Raw genomic sequence first — 24,022 nt, forward strand, 5'->3', positions numbered from 1 at the left:
CACCCTTTCTAGCCACTGGGGGGCCATAGGCAGGCTGGGGGAACCTCATGTTAAAAAAAAAACCTCATAAAGTGACAATTTCATGCCATGGGACCTTTAACTCTTTCTTTATCCTTTTTTCAAAAGAATAAAAAGCTATCGTCACGACGACTACACTTCCGAGAGGGGTCTCTAAAGCCCGCAGCCTGCACACAGGTGTCCCATAACTGCTCAGAATGAATCTGGAGCCGCCCAAAGCTGAGATCAAGTCGGCCACCCGTGTCACCGGCGGCCCCGCCACCCCACGCAAGGGCCCACCCAAGTTCAAGCAGAGACAGACCCGTCAGTTCAAGAGCAAGCCTCCGAAGAAGGGAATCCAGGGGTATGTCTTCTTATTTTGTCAGATGAACTTAAACCCCACTGCATCCATTCCCAATGTATGTCTAGTATAACAATAGTATAACAATATTCATTCTGAATATTCTGAAAAAGAGGATACTACTTTTAGGTTTTATAAAATTGAAGTCAATATTGAGGTTTGTTTGGTCTGCAATTGTGCAACTGCTACTTGGATGTGAAGCTGAGTGTTTCGAGTATTTATCCGTTACATTTAAGGTGCACTAATGGCGTTTTTCCACTGCATGGTATCTTGCCTCGACTCTACTTGACTTTTTAGGTTTTTTATAACGGAAAAAAGTCCCCGGTACCTGCTAACAGGTACTTTTTGTAGTACTACCTCAGTCGAGGTTCCAAGCGAGCTGAGGCGACACCAAATGGTGATGTGAAAACCTGCAGATTACTGATTGGTCGGAGAGAATCGTCACTAATCAATGCATCATCATCATTAGCGACAGACGGGGGGGGGGGGTAAATAGTTTATCCGGCGTTTCTTTTTTTTGCTTCCTCAAGGTTCATTAGAAACTAATTTGCCTTCTGGCTGGGGCAACACACCTAGAATCAAAAACACCTTTGACGTTCTGTGTGTGTCGCGTTAGGTCACGACAGTTTGCTGCTATGACGACCAGCCTCGGCTCGACCGCGGTGTAACGCGTCATGCGTGAGACGAGGCGAGTCGATTAGGTACCTTTAATGGAAAAATGCCATATGAGTTCCTGCATGGTCACTTCTTACATTTCAAGTTTCCATAACTGTCATGACTAACTGACTCTAACCCCCACCCCCTCGCCCAACCATCTTGTCGGTGATTGGCTGGAGTGGTTTGTTGTATTTTGGTGCACAGCCTGTGCCTCTAGTGTCTGTTTGACATTTACGACCCCTGTGTTGTTTCCTGAGACTGGGCTTTTTTTCCAGGGAGGGGGGGGGCAGCTAGCAGATCAAGGACAGATGCCTACGATTTGGGACAAAAAGGAAATCGCTGAAGCCATGCAGGAACTCATAGTGCACCTTAAAGCTGTTAAGTCATCACATGGGAGTGTACGGCAGTCCCAAGGGTCAGGAAGGGAAGTTCAACTGATGAACTACTGAGCTGTAGAGAAGGGATAGAATTGAAGAAGTGGATACTTCTTCCTATTCCCTACCTACACTTCTTCTAATCCCTTTTCAGGCCCGTCTAGGCTGGTTTGTTTCTTTTTGTTTGCTTATTCGTGAACAATTTTTTTTAATCTAATAAATTTATTCACTTGTTCATTACTTGAGCTGTGCTCACTTTCTCACTCATTAGTTTTTGCACACTCTTAACAGCAACACACAGTGTTCAGGTGTTAGAGCTAATATATTATTTTAATCAAATCATAATATCTACTTTTTTAAATAAGTTGAGCTACTCTACTCTACTCTGCTATGTGTACTATCCGGCAAATGCAACTGTAGTCTTGCATTGCCAGACCTTCCTCCACAGCGCTGCAAAAGAAGGTCTGGCTCTTCCACATAGCATTCTGGGATGAGAGAAAAACATGCTCTGGTTTATTGGCATTTCTTTAAACCAATCACAATTGTTTTGAGCGGTGCTAAGCACCGGACAGAGCCATGGTGCCGCTGCAAAATAGCCTTGGGAAGGAACTTGTTTTGTTGTTTGTTTTGGAACATGTGTACATTCAAAAGTAGTTTTAGTCGTGCAACAGAAAACTCAGACAGATGGTCTAGCTAGCTGTCTGGATTTAGTTGTTTGTGTATATTTAGGAGAATAATAAACATGAGTCTAGCTAGCTGTCTGGATTTACCCTGCAGAGGTCTGAGGACCAGGTAACCATAGTCCTCAGATGGGACAGATAGTCTAGCTAGCTGTCTGGATTTACCCTGCAGAGATCTGAGGACCAGGTAACCCCAGATGGGACAGTAGTCTAGCTAGCTGTCTGGATTTACCCTGCAGAGATCTGAGGACCAGGTAACCCTCAGATGGGCACGATAGTCTAGCTAGCTGTCTGGATTTACCCTGCAGAGATCTGAGGACCAGGTAACCATAGTCCTCAGATGGGACAGATAGTCTAGCTAGCTGTCTGGATTTACCCTGCAGAGATCTGAGGACCAGGTAACCATAGTCCTCAGATTGGACAGATAGTCTAGCTAGCTGTCTGGATTTACCCTGCAGAGACCTGAGGACCAGGTAACCATAGTCCTCAGATTGGACAGATAGTCTAGCTAGCTGTCTGGATTTACCCTGCAGAGACCTGAGGACCAGGTAATCATAGTCCTCAGAAACCCACCAGAGGTTAGAACGCCAACACTAAGAAAGAGGAAGGTGACAGATATCCGGCTGAAAAGAGGGACATCTGGCGGAATGACCTTCAATAATGGAAACAATCCTGAAAGTGTAATGTTGTGGATATAGACTTCCGCTAAAGTAACCCCTTGGGTTCTTTTCTTTGCAGCTTTGGTGATGATATCCCAGGGATGGAGGGTTTAGGCACAGGTGAGTTCACTTCAGCTTTCAAAATGCATTTCATGTCACTTATGTCTAATGATCCGCAGGGACCTGAGCAACCACCCTTCCCTGTTTTTTTGTTTTTCGCAGACATTACTGTCATTTGCCCCTGGGAGGCCTTCAATCACCTGGAGCTGAATGAGCTGGCCAAGTACGGCATCATCTGAGGCCACGTCGTACACTTCAAACCGTCCGCCGCAGGCTCCATCTTCCAACTTCCAATGGAACTAAAGAAAAGAAAAAACAAAAGAAAAAACAACTAACTGTAACAAAAACAAAAAAAGGAAAAAAGAGAAAAGTAATCTACAAAAAAAGAACATTTTCTGTCCTCTTTATCTGGATTTTTCTTCTGATTCTGCACTTAGGATCTGTTGATTTGATTCTTTCTCACATCTCACTATACTGTTCATCTGCACTGTTACTCTAAACCGCCAGCGTCCTTTTCTCTTCTCTTGCTGCTCTTCTTTTCTCTCACCTTTCCTCCTCTTATTTGTTATTCTTCTCGCAGACCAACATGTGAAACGAACGCAAGTGAAGCAGCCTCAGATTGAGTTTATGTGACAAACCCATGACCCACTTCAGGTGCTTTCGGGTCTCTTTTCACACGTCTCAGAGGCTTGTCCATCAACAGCTGAATATGTAAAAACACAAAAACCTGAATTCTGTAGAGACTGGAACACCAGCTTACCGTTGCTGTGACATTATAGCGTAACATTTCAGTTGGATAACGTTAATCAATCATCATCACTTTCCCCTCTGTTCTGACCAGCACCTGTGCTGCGTTCCAGGCAACCCGTAACCCGTGTTTTCACAACCCTATACCTGTGAAAGTGCCCTGGACTTTGAACTTGAACCAGATCGTTTTTTGACCAACACTGGCGACCCCTGTTGATGCTGTACGCCGATGATTAACAGAGAGAAATAGAAATAAATAGGCAACGTAAAGTAATACCGCACATTGTAATCAAAACAATACACATACGATTGTGAACTACTACAGGTTATGTTTAATAAATGAAGCCAGAAATACGTTGCAGACTAGAAAGCGCTAGTATTAGCTAGCGCTAGCTAACGTCAACATGAGGTAGCTGCTAGCTAACACTAGCTTGAAGGGTTTTGTCGTGACTTTGCCTGGAACGCCACCAAGGCGGGAGTCGTGACTTGAAGTCGTTACTTCCGGGTTAAAAAACTGTCGGGAACGCAGCATCAGCTGCATCTGCAGTATTTTCCTTTATAAAAAATTGTTGTTCTCAACTTGAAGAGTTAAGAAACTGAGCTGTGTCCACTCACTGCCCAGCCCCTGTGTTCTTGCTGACATTCTCCTGTCTATTGTTCATGTGTTTATGGGTGAATGTTTGTTTTGGGTCTGTAGACTGTTAAAAACTGAAGTCTAATGCATGTGGGGAGGTGTTCTCAGTAAAAAAAGACATCTTTAAAACCAACTGAGAGGAGAATAATTGTCCAGTGCTGTGGGCAGTTGTGTGTATCGTAACCTATAGCTGAAATGTCTTCCAGCATTGTGTGCGCTTTTGTTTTTAACCCTTCTTATTTGTATGTCTCCCATCTATTGTATTAATGTACAATCTGTATTTTATGTTTCTCATACTTTTACACAGCACTGCTGTGCCCTGTGTGTTTGTATTTGTGTTTTTAAGATGGCTGTTTCAACTATTTCATCTTTCATCTTTCATCCATCATTACTGTATTTGTTTTTCATTTACTCTCCATTGTCCTCATCATCACCAATGATCCTTCATTCTGTTCACGTTGAGACAACAAAGTATTACAGACGCATGCACACCTTGAGTTGCATTTCGCTTTTCAACTTCTACTGTAGTTCCTGACTTTCAAAAGTCAATTCAAATCGATGCACCTATAGGCGTAGCTCTAAATTTTGGGCTCCGTAGAAAGGCATCCTCTAAGGGCCCCTTCCCACATCAACAGCTATTCATTCTAGCATCTAGGTTGTCATATTTGCTCTGATGACATGAAGCTGTTAGTGGATTTTTTCTTTTTAAAACTTGTTCACAATGTTTGCACTGTAGTAGTGAGGCACGGCGGAGGGACGAGTGGGACGGATCACATCTGAAGACGTGTAAATTAGAGCTTTGTCCCCTCCTCGGGATGTGGCAGAACAAAAATAAAGAATAAAAAACATAAATAAAAATGGAGATTCATTTATTGTTGAACCGACACAAATTAGACCTTGTACCCCCATTTGATGAGATTTTGTCCCAGGGTCCCCTGATAGGAGTTTTGCTTTTAGATGTTTTATTAGAGAAAGTACTGTACATGAAACCCATGAACATAACAGTGTTTTCCCTGGCTTTGTGGAAGACTCAGGGGCACATATTCGGTGGGGGGTTTAGGCATCCTTCCTCAAGAAAGAGTGATGTTTTCAATAAAAATTTAAAAAAAAATGCAATTTTCCCCCTTACATTTTGTCTTCATTGACGTGTTGTGTCTCTTTTTGGTCATTTGGCATCTCTTTGTAATCAGTTTTGGACCCTTGGTGGTAGTTTCTTTTTCACATCCCTTTGGACTGTTACTATTACCATACATGTGTTGAAAACGTTGGAGAAGCTAGGGCTTGTAATAAATAAATAACACTCACAAAGCTCAAAGACTAAACTTGAAGCTTAAGAAGTCCAACTACTACTACTACTTTGAGAACCACTGCTTTTAGCTGTAGTACAATATCTACCACTGCATTTGAAAAGGATTAATGTATCACAATGAGGTTGAAGCATTGTGTGTTTAGGAGTGGGCTGGCTCCAACTGACAAACACCTGGATGGAAAATGGGAATGTCGAGAATAGTGGGGGGGTGGGGGGCAGACACCGGGTATGCAGGGGATAAGTCCCACGAAATTTACATGTTGGTGCTCTCTGTCCTCCACACTTACAGCACATCTGAGTCGATTTGAACGCATCATAAGTAGACGAGTGTGCACATTACTGAACCCCAAATTCATGTAGCCTAATTACAGCACCACCTCCCACAAAGTACTTCCAATGTTCATGTGAGTAATAGATTAAAATGTGAAAAAATGTCTTATTTTTTTTGCATATTGAGGAACTTAGTACAAATATGTGGTTTGGTGGCATGCTTTGTCTCGTGTGGCCAGTGAAAATGTCAGCCGGGCTCTCACTGGGCAAGATGCGGCAGTGAAACGGTGTGGAACGGTTTATGGAAATGTCAGTGTGTCCATCGGTCATAAATTAAATACAGGCTACTTGGAATCCATGATTTGGAGGGATAAATGGGAGAGGATCTTTTAATAAAAATCCTCCTCCTGAACAATCTGTCCCCCTCACTTCTGAAAATTATGGCTACGCCCCTGGTTTAGACTCAGAGACAATAGAAGAACTCTTCTCTACAAGGAAGGGAGCTTTTCGGGGACCTGGGAGCAACTGGAAAAACAGTTTTTCTCTGCAATTTTACTCAAATTGGATGACTAGCTGAGGATGTACAAAAGACTCAAGTGATGCGCAGTTTTGGATTGGCTATATTACAAAATAAACTATTGAAATACTGTTTATTGCCAACAGTAGAGGGCAGCGATGCGCCATTGCAGCGTTAAGCCTGCCAAAAAAGGGGGGAAAAAACTAGAAGTGGAACATGCCTTTTCACTTGTTTCGGTCGTGGTCGTTTCAGTGTGGGACCGGTGGGAAACGGTCGGTCACTAATGTCTGCAACACCCGGTGTTTGAGTTGCGGGATGGAGTTTCGTTGACAGACAGTAACGCTACGTGAAATTTGTATTTAGTGTCTCTGTCTACTAACGCAGCGATATATATCGGAGCACTCCCCCGGGCAACATGGCGGATAACATTGTAAGTTTAACGGCTGGTTGTATTAACGGGTCGACTCGGCTAACGTTAGCTAGCTTGTTAGCCGAAGTCCGGAGTGATGAGGCAGCAGAATTAGCTAGCTTGCTAGTGACTGGGGCCTGTTTAGCTAACCGGCTAATATTTGCTATTTGGCTAGCTAGCTAAGGCAGCGTTGGATAACAGCAAAGCTACATAACCGGCTCAAATTAAGAAATATACACGTCTGGAATGTAGTTTAGCATGCTGGGCCTATTAGCCAAACATTAGCCATAATATTGTAGGTGGTTGTGGTGAAGTCAAGGTGTTGTGGATTCATTAAAAGTGACACTTTGTTGACAATGTACAACGTTAACGTTAATAAGCCCGCACATCGCGACAGCTTCAGTTCACGGTGTCTGCTTCAAAGTCGACATCTTGAGGTCGCAATGGCGTAGCTACAGAAGCTCTTGGCTGAAATGTAGAGGCTCCTATGCTAATATTAACACAACTTTTATTTTGCACTGTCATCGTTGTCAAAACATCTGACACCACTGTAAAGGGGGGGGGGGTAGTAGTGTCCTTTTGTTTAACAGGTGTTAGGAGTTATATTGAAACTGTATCCCGTGGTTCACGTTACTTTCATTTATGAGTAGCTAACGTTAACAATGAAGTTTTCCGACTCCAATAACTGGCAACTTCAACCACTTAAAATGGCTTTTCTCACGTTATTGTTGTTATTATTAATTTTTTTTATAGATCATCAGGATACAATCCCCAGATGGGATGAAGAAAATTCCTGCTACCAAGAGGGAGACTGTTGCTGCTTTTATAAAGAAGGTACTATATGTAAAACATGACACTTTGCATGTCAGAATAGGCCAGACTGTCAAATTAACACCAATGTTTAGTTTTTGGAAGCTGCATGTGTTTGCAAGGTGTTGGGGAAACAATCCGGTTGCAATTAATTTGTGGTTCGTATCCAGAATCAAAAAAAACGTTTATTGCCAAGTAATTACTCAAAAGGACTTCGCCTTGGTACATTAGCAAACATATTGAACATTAATATAAATATACTGTATACAAAAAAGCCTTGGTTACCTTGTTAAATGTACTGTATAGAAAAGTTCCTAAGTTTATTAACCCATGCTAAAGTTGACTAAAAAGAGGAATTCAAATAATCATCTTTTGGAAATTGATCTTAATGCTTTAATTAAAAAATGAGGAAATATCCAACCTTTAAGGACACCAAATTTCTTTGTGAAGGAATAATGTATCATAACTAAATAAATGTTCTTCCTTAAAATACAGGGTACATAATTATACACACCCCTATGTTAAATTCCCATAGAGGCAGATTTTTATTTTTAAAGGCCAGGGATCATCCTGATAATAATACCCCCCCCCCCAATCATCACATACCCTTCACCATACATAGAGATTGGCATGGGGTACTTTCCATGAAATCCTCTCTCAATGCTAATCAAACCAGCTATTAATCTAACTGAAATCAAACTATGCCAATCTCTAATTATGGTGAAGGGTGAAACTTATGAGCAGCACTGTAGCTGTCCCAGTGTCCTATAATCTACTGGTTTGACCTCTGTGAGTGGATTCTGAAAGCTGTGGCGAGCTCGGAGAACACAAAGCAGGGTTTAGTTCTCAGCGTTCTTGAGGTTTAAGGAGACACAAGAACATTTTCTCACGATCGCTCCATACGCTTCGATGACAGAGTAGAAAGATAAGAGAGAATCCAGAGGAAAGGAGGATTGGTTCAAGGTTGGTTCACACAGATAAATCTTCAGGATCAAAAAACAGTTCATGATACAAATTAAAACAGATGAGAGAGAGGCCTTGTTTAGAGGTTTTAGAGACAAAGAGCACCATGGAACAACCTCTTTTAAGTGCACTATTTCTACGGTAAGGCGAGCCCTGATGTGTGCATTGTTGTCACCAAGTAAACTTGCATTGCCCGGGCTTCTGTGCCTGCTCGTTGTTCATTTATGTAAAAAGCTGTAAATAAAGTAACAGAGCAGGTAAATCCCCAGGCTCTAAAGAGAATATGGATGGAGGTAATTAATGCTTTAAAAAAACACATATACATTTGCTTAATCATTTTGTGGGAACAATTTCTTAGTTTGGTTCTGTCCGATCTATATTGATACATAATAAGCACTCAAAAATGATTAAAAATGCATTTTGAATTTAGTTGAACAACCTAAAATAGAACAGTATTCCAGCAGACCAGTCTCTGCAGAGCGTTGCAGCACCCCCCCCCCCATTACAAATGCATGTATTCCGTGCTAAGTCAGGATGGTGTAGCCTGCAGATCAATGTAGGGAGTAGTTTTTCTTCCCCGTCGATGTGCAGCGAGGGATGGTTGGAATAGAAAACCAAGAGTTTCAGGCGGACGGAGCAGAGACAGGAGCTCAAAGTGATGTTATGTTTCATACAGTCTGACAGGATACGGTTTCACCCAGCTACTGTAAAAACATCTCACCACTTTGTTCTTTTGTGTGGCTTGAGATAAATGATGACTTTATGCTCAATGCTTCCCACTGTTCTCTGCTTGTCTCGCATCGCCAGACCTTCCTTCACAGCGCTGCAGAGAAAGGTCTTGCTAGTCCACAGAGCATTCTGGGATGGGAGTAAATTGTGCTCTGGTTTGTTGGCATTTCTTTAAACCAATCACAATTGTCTTGGACGGAGCCACGTTGCCTCTTCAAAATAGCTTTGGGAAGGAACTTGTTTCGGTAGAACATGTTCAGAAGTAGTTTTAGTCGTGTGACAGAAAACTCAGATTGGACTGATAGTCTGTAGCTAGCTGTCTGCGATTTACCTGCAGAGACCTGAGGACAGGTAACCATAGTCTCAGTTGGACAGATAGTCTAGCTAGCGTCTGGATTTACCCTGCAGAGATCTGAGGACCAGGTAACCATAGTCCTCAGATTGGAAGATAGTCTAGCTAGCTGTCTGGATTTACCCTGCAGAGATCTGAGGACAGGTAACCTAGTCCTCAGATTGGACAGATAGTCTAGCTAGCTGTCTGGATTTACCCTGCAGAGATCGAGGCCAGGTAACCAAGTCCTCAGATTGGACAGATAGTCTAGCTGCTGGATTTACCTGCAGAGATCTGAGGACCAGGTAACATAGTCCTCAGATTGGACAGATAGTCTAGCTAGCTGTGGATTACCCTGCAGAGATCTGAGGACCAGGTAACCATAGCTCCTCAGATTGGACAGATAGTCTGCTAGCTGTCTGGATTTACCCTGCAGAGATCTGAGGACCAGGTAACCATAGTCCTCAGATTGGACAGATAGTCTAGCTAGCTGTCTGGATTTACCCTGCAGAGATCTGAGGACAGGTAACCATAGTCCTCAGATTGGACAGATAGTCTAGCTAGCTGTCTGGTTACCCTGCAGAGATCTGAGGACCAGGTAACCATAGTCCCAGATTGGACAGATAGTCTAGCTAGCTGTCGATTTACCCTGCAGAGACTGAGGACCAGGGAACCATAGTCCTCAGATTGGACAGATAGTCTAGCTAGCTGTCTGGATTCACCCTGCAGAGACCTGAGGACCAGGTAACCATAGTCCACAGATTGGACTAGCTGTCTGGATTTACCCTGCTGAGATCTGAGGACCAGATAACCATAGTCCTCAGAAATCCAGTTTCTATAATTCCAACACAAGGGAAGAGGAAGCTAACGGACATATGGCCAAAAAGAAGGATATTCGGTGGAACATCTTTGTGGACACCACTGTAAAGTGGAACATCATAGACATAGACTATACCAACACTGAGCATAAAGATGAATACCCACTGGTAGGTGGTTTGTGGTGTCCGTTTGTTTAGATGTCATGTGGTCAGTGCAGCTGCCTTAGGTATGTCTTCTGTATGTAAGTGTCATCATGAGTTCAGTTTTTACACCAAGACAATCTTTTTGCTCTTATGGTAACAGCACAAAAGTTCACTAATGGTTGTTGAAAGGGCATCTCAAGTGATTTAAATAAAGGGAAATGACCAGCATCAGGCTGATTGTCTGCCTGGTGTGTAATGTGATGAATAAAGTGCCATGAGACGCTCTGCTGGCCGAGCAGCTCAGGGTGCTCTTAATAGCTTAGTTTGGCTCCCTCTGTGATGACCTTAGGCGTTCCTTCCTACGTGCTGAGTTTCTGAGAGGCTCTGTGCTAATCTGCTTCCAAAGGGTCATTGGCATTGTTTGAAGAGTGGACACCCTTTACACGTGCACCTTTTTCATTGGCACATGGGGATTTGAGAATGGACTAGGGCTGCACAATATGAGGGAAAATATGTGAAAAGGTTGTTGAATATTGCAATAATGAGATTAGTTGTGATAAATTAGCAAGTATTAAAATGTAATCAGTTTGGCAGTTTTGTTGCTTTCAGTATTCTGCTAAAAAAATAAATCATTTCCAACATTATTTTATTGAACATTGAATTGAAAAGGCACCACTATTTAAAAAAAAAAAAAAAAAAGTGAGTTACATTTCAAATCGCAGTTTTCTGTTGATATTTTCTTTCAACTAACGCGAGTTGAGTCTTTCTTGATGTGTCGCAGCCTTTTACGATGTTTATTGCGCCAGTTCGAGAAGATGATTAAAAAAACTATATACTGTGCAGCCCTAGAGTGGATTCCAAGGAAGAATATATAATATAATATTCTGATACATTATGCTAATGATCACCTGAGACTGATTTAAGACTTGTATTTTGATGCTCTCAACAGTAAATGCTTTTCACTGTGTTTAAAGTGTTAAAGTGTTTAGATTTTTGTCCCTATGACACTAAGTTATCATCCAGTCTACTCAGACTTGTTTCTCTCTCAGGTGGGCAACGAGTTTGGTTTCAATTCCAACGGGTTTTCTATTTACCTGAACCGCAACAAGACCGGAGAGATCCTTTCCCAGAACAAAACTCTCAGCCTGCTTAAGATCAAGTAAGTAAAAGCAAACTATGTTGAAGTTTAGTAAAGTCTACATTTTACAACTCTCATCTCTCATTGAAGTTATGGAATTTCAGGTAAAAGGTTGTGATAATGATAGGGATAAAAATTTGACAATAACAATTACTGTTTTAATTTAAAATACGATCATCACGGGACATTTATCAGTCCTCTAATAGGACTAAGTCTGACGCATGGGCATATTTTGGTAATGATAAGAATGCCGAACGTGCAGGAAACCAGTTGCTGCTAAAGGCATTGAACACACCTTTTAAAAACACCACGATAATACCAAAAACATGATAATTTTGGTCATTGTAACCGTGAGGTTAAATGTTCTTACCGTTACATCCCTAGACAATGATGTGATATTACACCCAGAAACTAAATTAATCTGAAAACATTTTTACACTTGAGATAATTTTAATAAAAGTTGCTCAGTCACATGTATTTTGTGTTATCTTTGTAGGCATGGCGACATGCTGTATCTGTTCCCTTTGGGATCCCCTTCCTCCTCTGCGGAGGTGATGGACACTGCCACCCCACACTCCTCTTCATCCTTGCCATCCGTCTCATCTTCCTCGTCCTCTTCTTTATCCTCCATGATCCCCCGGTCCTTCTCAGCACCCCAGGTCCAAGAGGATGAGATCGATCAGTATCTGACGAAGCAAGATGGCAAGATCTACAGGAGCAAAGATCCACAGCTGTAAGGAAAAGACCTCCTGCAAACACTCGGGTTAAATCCACATGTCAGGTACCTAATCTGATGATTCCTTTTCTCGTTACAGATGTCACCATGGTTCTCTTGGAAAATGTGTCCACTGTGTACCTTTAGAGGTAAGAGAATTCATTCTTGTTTTTTTGTTTCGTATAGGGATGTCCCGATAACGGTATCGGATCTGAGCCGATTTTGGGGAAAAAAAGGCTGTCAATCGTAATTACCCGCTTTTTTACTGAAGCATATTACTCCAATTCTCCTTTCAGGCCGTTATTGCCTGGAGACAAAATTGGTAAACGAGATAAGACAATCAAAGATTGATTATTAAGGCAAGAGGCTTCACTAAGTTTAGTTTTCGTTGTCCAGCGGGGAACTTAAAATGTTTTATGTTTTGTTTGGGTGTGGGGATCCTAAAGAGAACTGTTTTTGGTGTTTAGAGTAAAGACTCATTTGTTGCACTAAGTAAAATGTATGTATGCATGTATTTTAGTTACTTTGTTAACAAGAAAACGGTGCACAGCTGTATTATTTGAGCAAATACAAGTATCAGAAAGATTGGATCAAAAAAGCTGGTCAGGACATCCCTAGTTCCTCAAACTAGATGGGCTTTAAAGCTAGCACCACTACTGTAAGAAATGTTTATTTAGATTTTACTTATTGAAATGCTGGCTTCTTTTTATTGTTGTCAGCCTTTTGACGAAGACTACCTGAATCACCTCGACCCCCCAGTGAAGCACATGTCATTCCACGCATACCTTCGGAAGCTGACCGGTGGAGCTGATAAGTATGTAGTTTTAATTTCTTCAGTGGAAATATACATATTCAATTGTATAGTTAGATTCTAACACTGTTTTACGTTTCCTGCAGAGGGAAGTTTGCAGCTTTGGAGAACATCAGCTGTAAGATTAAGTCGGGCTGCGAGGGCCACCCTCCCTGGCCGGAGGGGATCTGCACCAAGTGCCAGCCCAGTGCCCTTACACTGAACAGACAGGTAGATGGCCAAGCCTTATGTGTGTGTGTGTGTGTGTGTGTGCTAAGGAAGTTTTTAACAGAGTTGATGACCAAAATTCAGAGCTGCAAAGATTAGCCACTATTTCGATAATCAGTTTGTTCCAAAATGGCAGAAAATGTGATTTTTAGACTCTCAAATATTGATATTTTCTGCTCTTTTCTGTTTTTTTTTCATGTTATATTTAAGATCTTTGACATTTAAAGGCATCACATTTTTCACAATTCTTCTGACAGTTTATAGACCAAAGGATTAATCGAGAAAATAATCCGATAATTTTCTTTTTCATAGTTGCAGCCCTACCAAAATTAGCAAGTCTGTGTTGATGTGTCTTGATAACATTTTTATTATCTCTGTGGGTTTAAAAGGTTCATTATGAATTAGAAATAAATGCTAAAAAGAGCAGGAACCATTCGTATCATCTCCTGTGCTGCTGGAACAATTTATCATTTACCCGTTACCCCAACGCAGTTTCTGATCTTCCTTAATTCTATCGTTAATACCCTTGAGTAGGGCTAGGTACTGAATTCAATACTTTTTTAGGCATTGACTGCATTGCCTATAATGTATCGAGTATCAAAAAATGCCTCGTCACTCAATACATGATATGATTACCTAAGGAGGAAATTCTCAACAGCGTCAGTGAGCCAATCAGCACGCAGCGTGCTTCTACCAAGATCTGATCATGTGTGGCATTGGCTGTCATAGAGACACCCAGGAAACACTCAACAGTAGTTGGAGCTTAAACATAATATTAAAAGAGTTGAGCTGTAATGTTGTAATTTATTTTTGTTTTATACAATTGGTATCGAAAAAAGTATCGTTTAGAAACCAGTAGCAAAGTCACGATATTGGTATTGTGAAGGTTTGAACAATACCCGGCCCTATCCTTGAGTCCATATAGGTTTTTGTGTCTGGAAGTTATTGGAATGAGTAAAAAAACAATTAACTTTATCCGTGTTTTTTTCCAAGGACACAAGGAAATGGGGATTGAACCGCCAACCCATGTGATTTGTGGACTTTACCTCCTGGGCTTAAAAAAAAAAGATCTAATGCAAACATGTATCCCAAATACCGTTTTTCTTGGTTCTCCTCCCAGAAATACAGACACGTGGACAACATCATGTTTGAGAACCACACCATTGCGGACCGCTTCCTGGACTTCTGGAGGAAGACGGGCAGCCAGAGGATGGGGTACTTGTACGGCCGGTACACCGAGCACAAAGACATCCCTCTGGGCATCAGAGCTGAGGTGGCTGCCATCTACGAGCCACCACAGGTGAGGTATTCGCTCTAAGGCTGCATTTACTGTACATTGCTAGGTTTTGGTTTTTAGGCAGAGTTTTGAGCCAAACCTGATCTCTGGGCACTGGGCATAAACAACAGGCAGCATGTATACTCCACCTGTTGCTGGTAGTTGCCCACTAATGCACGGTAGTAGCTCAGTCTCAGAGAACGAGTCGCCATGACCCAATCAGGCGGTGAAATGTTGCCGCCAGTGTCTGTGTTGCCAAAGGTCTCGGTTTACGGCCGTTGTTTTAAAATGTCTTAGTGGCTCGGAAGCGCCAGAGCAGGGGGAATGAAATGGGGAAATGCCAGAGCAGGGGGAATGAAATGGGGAAATGCCAGAGCAGGGGGAATGAAATGGGGAAATGCCAGAGCAGGGGGAATGAAATGGGGAAATGCCAGAGCTGGGGGAGAGTGGGGGGGGATGAGAGGGTAAACGCCAAAGAATAAGAGGGGGGAAATGTTGCAGAAGATTGTCGTTTTTAAGCCAAAACGTAGCAATAAATATATCTCTGTGTGCTTCAGCTCCTCCAGTCAATTCACTTCCACCACCGAGTGAAAGTCTTTATTTACTGTGTAGTAACTCTTCTTGTTTTAATTTTAACGAACATTTGTCCCTGTTTTGTTTCAGAATGCCACTCAGAACAGCCTGGAGCTGGTGGATGATCCTAAAGCGGCAGCTGTGGACGAAATCGCTGCCAAACTGGGCCTGTGCAAGGTTGGCCGTGTATTATTGCTCGCTCAGTCGTTGGGACAACGTGTCTCCCAATAAGCGTTTGACCAAATGGTTTCCTACTTAGCTTTCACACCAAATACTTATAGTTTGCATTGCAGAAGTGTGACAGACTTCTAAATTCACGTAATGATTGTTTCCATTATTGATGTATTTGATGATTATTGTCACAGATATGATTTGGTCCATAAAATAAATGACGTAAAACAGGGACGTAAATTCCCAGAGACATTTTCCAAATCAAAAAATGACATTTGTCTTGTTTTGTCTGACCAACAGTCCAAAACACAATTTTTTTCAGTTTGCTATCATCCATAACAAGGAGAACCAGTAAAAGTACAACATTCGAGAAGCTGAAAACAGCGGCCAGGTTAGCTCAGTTGGTAGAGCAGGCGCACAGATATAGAGATTTACCCCTTGACTCAGCGGGCCCTGGTTTGACTCCGACCTGCGGCCCTTTGCTGCATGTCATTCCCGCTCTCTCCCCTTTCATGTCTTCATCAGTCCTGTGTGAGTAAAGGCCGAAAATGCCCCCCAAAAAAATCATCTTTAAAAAAATAAAGATGGCATTTGGCATTTTTGATGATTAATAGGTCAAAGATTTCTGCAGATTAATCAACTAATTGTTTCAGCTCTACTTATTTTATGTTTTCTTTTTCTTCTGGTTTTCAGGTGGGCTGGATCTTCACTGACCTGCTGTCTGAGGATACGAGGATAGGCACCGTCCGCTACACGAGAAACAACGTGAGGACGATGCAGCTCACTCAGAGACGACCTGTTCACCAGACTACTATGCTGCTTTCCTCCATGTTTTAACATTGTCCTTTCTGCTGTTAGGACTCCCACTACCTGAGCGCTGAGGAGTGCATCACAGCGGGATACTTCCAGAATCTACATTCAAACCCTTGCAGACTCTCTCGAGACGGCCATTTTGGCTCCAAATTTGTGACCGTGGTAGCAACAGGTACATTTTTGTTCAGTCTGAGGTGAAACTTAGGGCTAAGTAGGAACTATGTCTATTGATACTACAACTCTTGCCTAAACCATGACATGCTGTATTAATTAATGCTTATTATGAGCTAAAATTAGTCTGGTTTCCTGTAAAAATATAATTATTTGACGTGATGTGAAGCCAGGTGATTAAGGTCCATTTGCCGAGACCAGATTTGTGTTAACAGCCAGAACTCCTTCTCCTGTCTCCGGCATTCATTTTCTTGGGAGTGTGTGTGTAAAAGGGGCAGAGAGAGCGGGCTTTACGATAACAAATTTCAAATTAGATATTATAGTTATTGGTTGCATTTGCAAGTTTCTACACACAGGTCTAAATCAGACAATGCACAGGCAATTTAGCAAAACCCCTGCAGTTGCGGTCTAGACCACAACCTTCAAAAATTGGTCTTAAGACCCATCTAGAGTACTACAACGCTGCTGAGTATATTGAAATCTAATGAGACTCCGTCAGAAAACCATCCTATTTTGAAAAGTTAAATATTTATGTGCATTGTTTACAATCTTAACTTTAAGCCTACTCACGTGTATTTGTAAAACAAGTGGTACTGATAAACTTCATCTGTTCTTGGCTCCAGAGATGCACATTTAAGTGCAACCCAGGCTTGTGATGTGCTTCTTTTTTAATGTTTTTTTAATTTATTTTTTTATTCCCCAAGTGTATCTGCATTGTGTTTGCAGCCAGTGTAGCAGTGTGATATAAGTCAGATGCTCTCTGGTCTGTTGGATGGAGGCCAAGTGTTTACACTTTCCCTCCTAGCAAGACCACCTCGTATATTTGTTCCAGAAAAGCACAAAACATGGCAGCGATCTCATCTTTGTCATTTGCGTTGATGAGGCATTAATGAGTGTGACACTGGCAGCCAAAGCCGACGTCATAGCTACACATCTCATGCCAGCGCTGCAAAGTCCATCTGTAGTCTTTCCCTTGTGTATCGTTATGAGTTTCATGTGTAAAGCTGAAGAGCCTTTAGATCGACACAGAGCACACTGACATAAAAATAGTTAAATAATGTTTTACTAGTGTGCGCAACTTCTAAATTAGGTTTACCGTCTTTGCTGGTACTAACCGGGTCTGATTGCAGAAGTAGAGTTTAAAGCCGTCTTGCTGGTTTTGTAGAAAACTCAGTCTTGTGGCAGATAAACCAAATCAATTGTTGATCCACAGAAATGTTATTAATTACCGTTCTGATCATCTACAAGTAACAAACATTCACTGGTTCTAGCTTCTTAAATGAGGACTTCTTTCATTTACCCAAATTTGAGCACATGCCAATTGTCATTGTGTTATGAGTCGAGTTGGGCAATATAACAATTGTATCGCGTGATATGAGACTAGATATCGTCTTAGATATTGGACATCATAATATTCTAATATGGCGTTGTCTTTTCCTGGTTTTAAAGGCTGCGTTACAGTAAAGTGATGTCATTGTCTGAACTTCCCAGACTGTTCTAGCTGTTATGTTAGTCATTATATCCACATTACTGATGATTATTTATCCCAAGTCTCCAATAGTCAACACAGTATGGTTGGGGTATCGATTATAAAGGTATTTGGTCAAAAATATTATATTTGATTTTCTCCATATTGTCCAGCCCTAGTTATGAGTTCTATGAACGTCTGAAAAAAGTTTTAACATAGCTCTACTCAACAGCAGGTATTTAGTAAAGTGTTTTCTGTTGTTCAGCCAACCAAAGAATCCATTTGTCTGTCCCTGTGCTCTGTGTGCAGGCGGTCCAGATAACCAGGTGCACTTTGAAGGATACCAGGTGTCCAATCAGTGCATGGCTTTGGTGAGAGACGAGTGCCTGCTGCCCTGCAAAGACGCTCCTGAGCTGGGCTACGCTAAAGAGTCCAGCCCCGAGCAGTACGTACCAGACGTCTTCTTCAAGGTAACACTTCCTACATGTGGCTACGTTAAATGGGCCGTGACATATAACATGTGTATGGTTCATGGTTTTGAGAACACAAAGCATTACACAAATGATCGGACTGCTTGTCTCCTGAGCAGAATAATGACATCCAGACACTTACTTTGAAATTGGGGCCAGGTATTATGAGTTGCTTCATTCAGATGTTTTAATCCAGATGTTAAGTTATTTGGTTTCTTTCTTACCCTTGTTTTCCCTCTTTTAATCCAAAAGGACACGGACAAGTTTGGAAATGATGTCACGTTTCTAGCTCGGCCTCTTCCCGTGGAGTACCTAATCATAGATGTAAGATTTGTTTTAGTTTTCTTGGTCAGCAGGTGTTTGTTTTGTTATACATGCAGCATCTTTTCTTATTAATACAATGTACTGACACTGAATCTCCTTGTTTTCCTTTCTTCTACAGATAACAACCACTTTTCCAAAGGACCCCCAGTACACCTTCTGCTCCACACAAAGATTCCCCATTGAGAACCGTGAAATCCTGGGAGAGACACAAGTACGCTTTTTATTTTTTATTTTTTCTGGATGAACTTCTGTTTATTTTAACCCTCTCACCTCTGATTGAACCCGTCTTGGTGAAGGGAAGAAACCGTCTGAAAAGAATGAACGAGGCCCAGATCACACAGATCATTTTGCGGTTGCGTCTTTTTTTTCTTCTTTTTTTTTGTTATTGTTGCTGGGCAATCACCAAATCACCCGTCCTCAGCTAACCTTTTTCATGCTGTTAAATTATTGATGCTGGGCGCTTTGAAGTTGGATTTCTTTCAACTCGAGGCGCTCAGGGCGCTCCTGCAAAAACGCGAGGTGCATGCAGAAACTTGCAGAAACCAGAGAAGTGGGTCTGGTGATGTAATCAAGTATTGGTTATTTATTTTTTTATTTTTTTAGCTTTATACCATTGCAGTGTTCTTAGTTGTGAAACAGAAATGTTCCCAGATACTCAGAACATTCCTCTGGATGCTCTTATTGTCATCTATCTTTCCCAAGTCGTACTCTAGGTAGCACTTCCTCACTGTAGTCTTGGTGATGTTACACATTAGTTTTAGCTTCTTGTTTTTGGTTCACGTTAACTAATAACTTATATTCTCGTGCATTTTTAAAAAGCTGCGTAGTTCCCCTTTAAGTTAACAAATGTCTGCCGACTCCTGGCTGGATTGGCTTACACTTGGAATGGAACTTGGTTTGCAGTAACACATCCTAAATCTGTCTGTGTACTTGACCCATAGACCATGTCTGTGTGCTGTGGGAGTTTCCATAACCTCTAGCGATCAGAGGAAGTGATACATTTAGTTTTTTGTTATTTGTCTGTCTGCAGGATTTCCACAGTTTAGCAACGTACCTGTCCCAGTGCACCTCCACGGCATTCCTGGACGTCGTGTCAGACTTCCATCTGCTCCTCTTTCTCGTCACCAATGAAGTCATGCCTCTGAGAGTAAGGCAACACTTTAAAGCTTCTTCTCGAGTTTCCCCATTTGTTTTCCATTTGTATCGCAAATGGGTTAAACAAAAAGGCCACATTCCAATCTGGAAATAGTTACTGCTGTGGGGATGTTTTCACTTTGACCCTTTCTTTCCTGCTGGAAGATCTTCAAACCTAATCAAAAGATGTTTTTCTTTGTTAAGATACTTATTAACTGCATGATCAGATTAGGACGTTTTCTATAAATTCCAGATTTACAAAACCACGAGCTGGTGGTGTCTTTAGTTTGCTGAATAACTGCGTCATTGTCCAGTGGATAGATCAGAGTTTGTTGCTTTCTGCAGGACAGCATTGGGTTGCTACTAGATGCGGTGAGGACTTCTAATGAAGATCTGGCACAGACCTGGAAGAAGTCTGAGCAGTGGGCCACCATCGAGCAGCTGTGCAGTAAGTCGCTGTCGTGCAACGAGGGCACAGTCACATCCTCAATTTATGGGGGGGGCATATTTATTGCGTCATAACGCAATAATTTGCATAAATTAGTGGTTTTAAATACCGTAAAAAAGAAATTAATAACACGCAATGTGTAGCGGCCGGTGTTGATTGTGTGGCGCACCGCCGCAAAATCTATTTATGGGAAACGCTGTAAAGAAAAACGTCAAAGTCAGACAGAGACGTTTTGGCTGTGGCCTTCATCAGACCTATCTGGTTTAGTTCAGGCCTAGTTGGTCAGACAGAGCCAGCAAATCACCATGGGCTAGTTTCACAGTTGTTTAACACTTAGAAATATTGGTGGTAAACACCAGAGGTTCCACGGTACAATATTATTAATTTATATATTTTAGTTTTCCAACTTCAAATTATGTCCCCCCAAAGGAAAACTTTGTCAACATCTGTACTATTGTACCAAACATTTACATTTTGGTTAGTTTCAAGTACCAAGAAAACATAAATTCTCACGTGCAATCTACACAATAAAAGACTGATACAGTATTTCCACGGATTTCCAAGTCTATGCTGTATTGATTTTTTTTTTTTTTCCCAGCCCTAAAAAATAAGTATACTGAAAAATTAATCAATTGATTTTGTTGTGAAAATGAGTATCTGTCCTAACGTCCTGTAATCCCTGTCCTGTCCCTCCAGGTACAGTGGGCGGGCAGCCCTCCAGCTCTCAGGGTTACGGGGCCATGGGCGGCCCCGCGGCCCCAGCGTCCTCCTCCGCCATGTGGTCCTGCCTCCACTGCACCTTCATGAACCAGCCCGGCACAGAGCACTGTGAAATGTGCAGCTTGCCCCGCGGTTAAAAAAACAAACAAATACCCTCCCTCCACGCCCTGTCCTGATCTTATCCCGCCCAGCCCTCCTCTTAACTGGCCAATAACATCGCTGCACCAGGACCCGCTGCGAGATTTGGATGCCCCCCTTTTTCTTTTTCACTATTTCGCCTAACGTTGAAGCCTCTGTCCTTCCCATCCCACAGGCTGCTGTCTCCAGTGAAAGGGATGCTCTCGTTTACATCACATTCAATGAGTAAATAAAAATAAATCCAGACTTTTATTTTTTGTATCCCGACTCACAGCGGCTCCGAGTGGCAGGGCTCGTTAAGGTAAAGCACTTTTGGATAAGGCCTCTTTCACTTGCCCCCCCCCCCCCTTCGAATTATCAGCCCCTAAAATAAATACCCGCTGTGACACGAGACAACAGCAAAGACTCGAGTGTTTGGACGTTCTCTCACATCAGTGCCCCTCTTACTCTCTCAACATCTTCTGGAAAATCTTGCTGTGTATAAATACATTTGAGGAATGATACTATTATTTAATTCTTTTTTCTTTTCTTTTTTTATCGGATTGTAGCGATACCGTAACATTTTGAATTTTCAGCGTGGACTCCACTCAGTCAGGTTTTTACAGGTCTCTTTGACAAGCCCCTTGAAGTACAATCATCGGTCAAAGCTCACACCTGAAAACTCTAAAAGAGATCCAGAGTAATTCCACGGAAGTAGAAAGTTTATATTTTCTATATTAAATTACTAAAATAAGTCCCAGAGTTGAAAAGCTATAACCCCCCCCCCCACTCATCCTCCACTGAGTTCAGGAGTAACGTGTGCTGTTGGACTGATGGTCCCACCAACTTGAAGTGGTTTCTTGAGGTCTTTCACTGGTTTTGTTGCAGTTGTAGCGTTTAGATTTGGTGGTTTTGAACTTGAACAGGCATTATATGTAGCTCATTTTATCAGCTAAATGTTCTGTCTCTGATAAAACTCCCCAGGACTCATCCATCGTCCCCTTTATAATTCGTACTGTACTGGCCGAGAGGTGCTTCTAGAAACAACTGGTGCTCGCCACTTCTCGATCGGTCGCTTGATTTCTCGCTGCCGCTGGTCCGTGAGTAGTCAGACCATAGCTCCATCACTGGGCCTTCGAAGACTTTGCTGCTCAGACACCACTGGGAGATAAAATGACCTAACACTTTTCATCTGATGTCTGCGCTGTACATCTGCAAGCAGGATGACGGCAGTAAGTGTATAAGGGAGCATCGTCTGTTTGCTTCCAGCAGGTGGCGCGTCTGAGGATCACGTAGAGCGACCGGTGTCAGACGCTCCTCGGTAGGCATGGGTCAGTATGAGATTCTGACGGTATGATAACCTTCAGCAAAAATATCACAATATTGCAATTACAGCTATAAACTGCACTTCCTGTCCTTGAATACTCTTTTAAAAAAAAATGTAAAAAAACAGCTCAGATCATAGTAACAGTATGACAGAAAATGTTAGTGGTTTTCAAACTGTGACTTTTTCAAACCATGGTGTACCTTGAAACCCGTAATCGGACCATGCTTACGCCTCAATGGCGCTAAAAAGGCTAAACTAAAGACTAAAAAACAGGTTCACATTCAAGTTGCATAAAAAACCATTTTCCCACTTCGTTTTATTTAGCCCTCTACCAGTTAATACGTATCTGAGATTCTGCCTTCACCTCATGGAGGTAAATCTTATTTGTGGTGCTGAGAGTATTGACATGTGGTTTTTATAAACAGGAAGTGGAGGCAGAAATCTCCATGACTCCTATGTATAGAGGCCACTAGTGTCGAGTGGGAAAATGTTTTTTTAATTGTGAACACTTTCAGTGAACTTTACATATTGCAGTCAGCAGTGGGTGTATAAAGGTAGTTTGTTAAAACTGGTTCTTTTTTTTTTTCTTTTTACAACATTTTGGATTATCATTATTATTAATGAGATGAATATGGGGACCAAAACTTGTCACTTGAGGCATGAGAAGTTCAGCTCTGGTTGGCATATCATCATGTTTAACATCTGGCAGTGAAATATTACTTTGTGCCGCTCCACCCAAACGCTTGTAACATTTCTAACAAGCACATGTTCTTAAAAATCCAACACGTTGTTGTTTTCCTACACTGTTGCGAGGGAGCTTGTTGAGCTAGGGGGAAGCTTTTTTTTTTGTTTGGTTTTTTAGTACCATCATCTGTAGTCCAGAGGTAAATATATTCACATATAAACGGCATCTTAAAGCTAAAATTGAGTGTTGAAGATCATATTTGACATATGTGACCAAAATGTTCTTGCATGACTTGAATGCATCTGCAATGTTTCTCTTGATCATATCAAATTGGAGAATTGACTTTAAACTCTAAAGTACGATTGATACGCAAAGCTAACGACACTGATGCTACAACTGAAAGCTAACAAGCTGCAGAGTGTGCATATTTAGGGGCACCTTTTGAATAATCCTGAGTTTCTGAGTAAAAGAATCTCTTAATCTACGTCCTTGATATGTTTGCTGCTGACTGATTACAATGCAACCATAGGCATTCTTCCCCCCCCCCCCACCACCACCCAAATTATTACATTAATAAGACCTCTGCACCATAGCTTCTTTCTTTTTTTTTGCCGTTTTAGGCCTTTATTAGATAGGACAGCTGAAGTAATAGTATAGAGTTAACCTCTATATATACGCTCTACCAGGTGATCTACCCAGGCGACCCGGTTTGCACCATATTCACCAGAATACAGAAAACGAGGAGTTTGATATGCTCAACATGTACATTTAGCTCAAAAGTGCAGATCTCCGTTGTCTCTTCAGTCCAGAGGGCGAGTCGTTGGTTCCAGATTTAGATATTTATCAGACGTGTGCTTCTTTGTAAGAGCTTGACATGTATATCATTGATGAAGTGAGACTATTTTTTTTTAGTTGTAGGTTAATTTGAAAATGTCTAGGGGATAAAACAAGTTAGTTTTGTTTTTGCCCGGTTTCATCCTTCTGT

At 41.8% G+C, this 24,022-nt stretch overlaps 2 protein-coding genes across 2 annotated transcripts in view; both read left to right on the forward strand.

The window, feature by feature from the left end:
- pde6gb (phosphodiesterase 6G, cGMP-specific, rod, gamma, paralog b) overlaps positions 1 to 4,995 on the forward strand; it is a gene marked incomplete in the record, with an annotated part of 7,800 nt that extends 2,805 nt beyond the window's left edge. The window contains 3 exon segments of the mRNA XM_032501871.1: positions 127 to 361; positions 2,808 to 2,848; positions 2,951 to 4,995. Of these exon segments, the coding sequence (XP_032357762.1) occupies positions 216 to 361; positions 2,808 to 2,848; positions 2,951 to 3,027 (264 nt within the window).
- A 1,448-nt stretch (positions 4,996 to 6,443) lies between these two features.
- Positions 6,444 to 23,405, forward strand: nploc4 (NPL4 homolog, ubiquitin recognition factor). Its single transcript, XM_032501840.1, has 17 exons — positions 6,444 to 6,695; positions 7,428 to 7,508; positions 11,519 to 11,628; positions 12,104 to 12,340; positions 12,423 to 12,471; positions 13,042 to 13,136; positions 13,220 to 13,343; positions 14,461 to 14,640; positions 15,280 to 15,366; positions 16,054 to 16,125; positions 16,219 to 16,345; positions 18,122 to 18,282; positions 18,535 to 18,606; positions 18,725 to 18,817; positions 19,637 to 19,753; positions 20,086 to 20,188; positions 20,885 to 23,405. The coding sequence occupies exons 1-17, from the start codon at positions 6,681 to 6,683 to the stop codon at positions 21,043 to 21,045; spliced, it is 1,884 nt and encodes a 627-aa protein (XP_032357731.1). The 5' UTR covers positions 6,444 to 6,680; the 3' UTR covers positions 21,046 to 23,405.
- The last annotated feature ends 617 nt before the right edge of the window (positions 23,406 to 24,022 follow it).

Source organism: Etheostoma spectabile, chromosome 21 (genome assembly GCF_008692095.1).
Source record: "Etheostoma spectabile isolate EspeVRDwgs_2016 chromosome 21, UIUC_Espe_1.0, whole genome shotgun sequence".
Classification (NCBI taxonomy): Eukaryota; Metazoa; Chordata; class Actinopteri; order Perciformes; family Percidae; genus Etheostoma; species Etheostoma spectabile.

What these genes read in the sequence shown, in the direction of transcription:
- nploc4 (XM_032501840.1), top strand. An exon ending in CCCTTACACTGAACAGACAG is followed by an intron (nt 13,344 to 14,460) that starts GTAGATGGCCAA and finishes TTCTCCTCCCAG; the next exon opens with AAATACAGACACGTGGACAA. An exon ending in TGTGACCGTGGTAGCAACAG is followed by an intron (nt 16,346 to 18,121) that starts GTACATTTTTGT and finishes CTCTGTGTGCAG; the next exon opens with GCGGTCCAGATAACCAGGTG.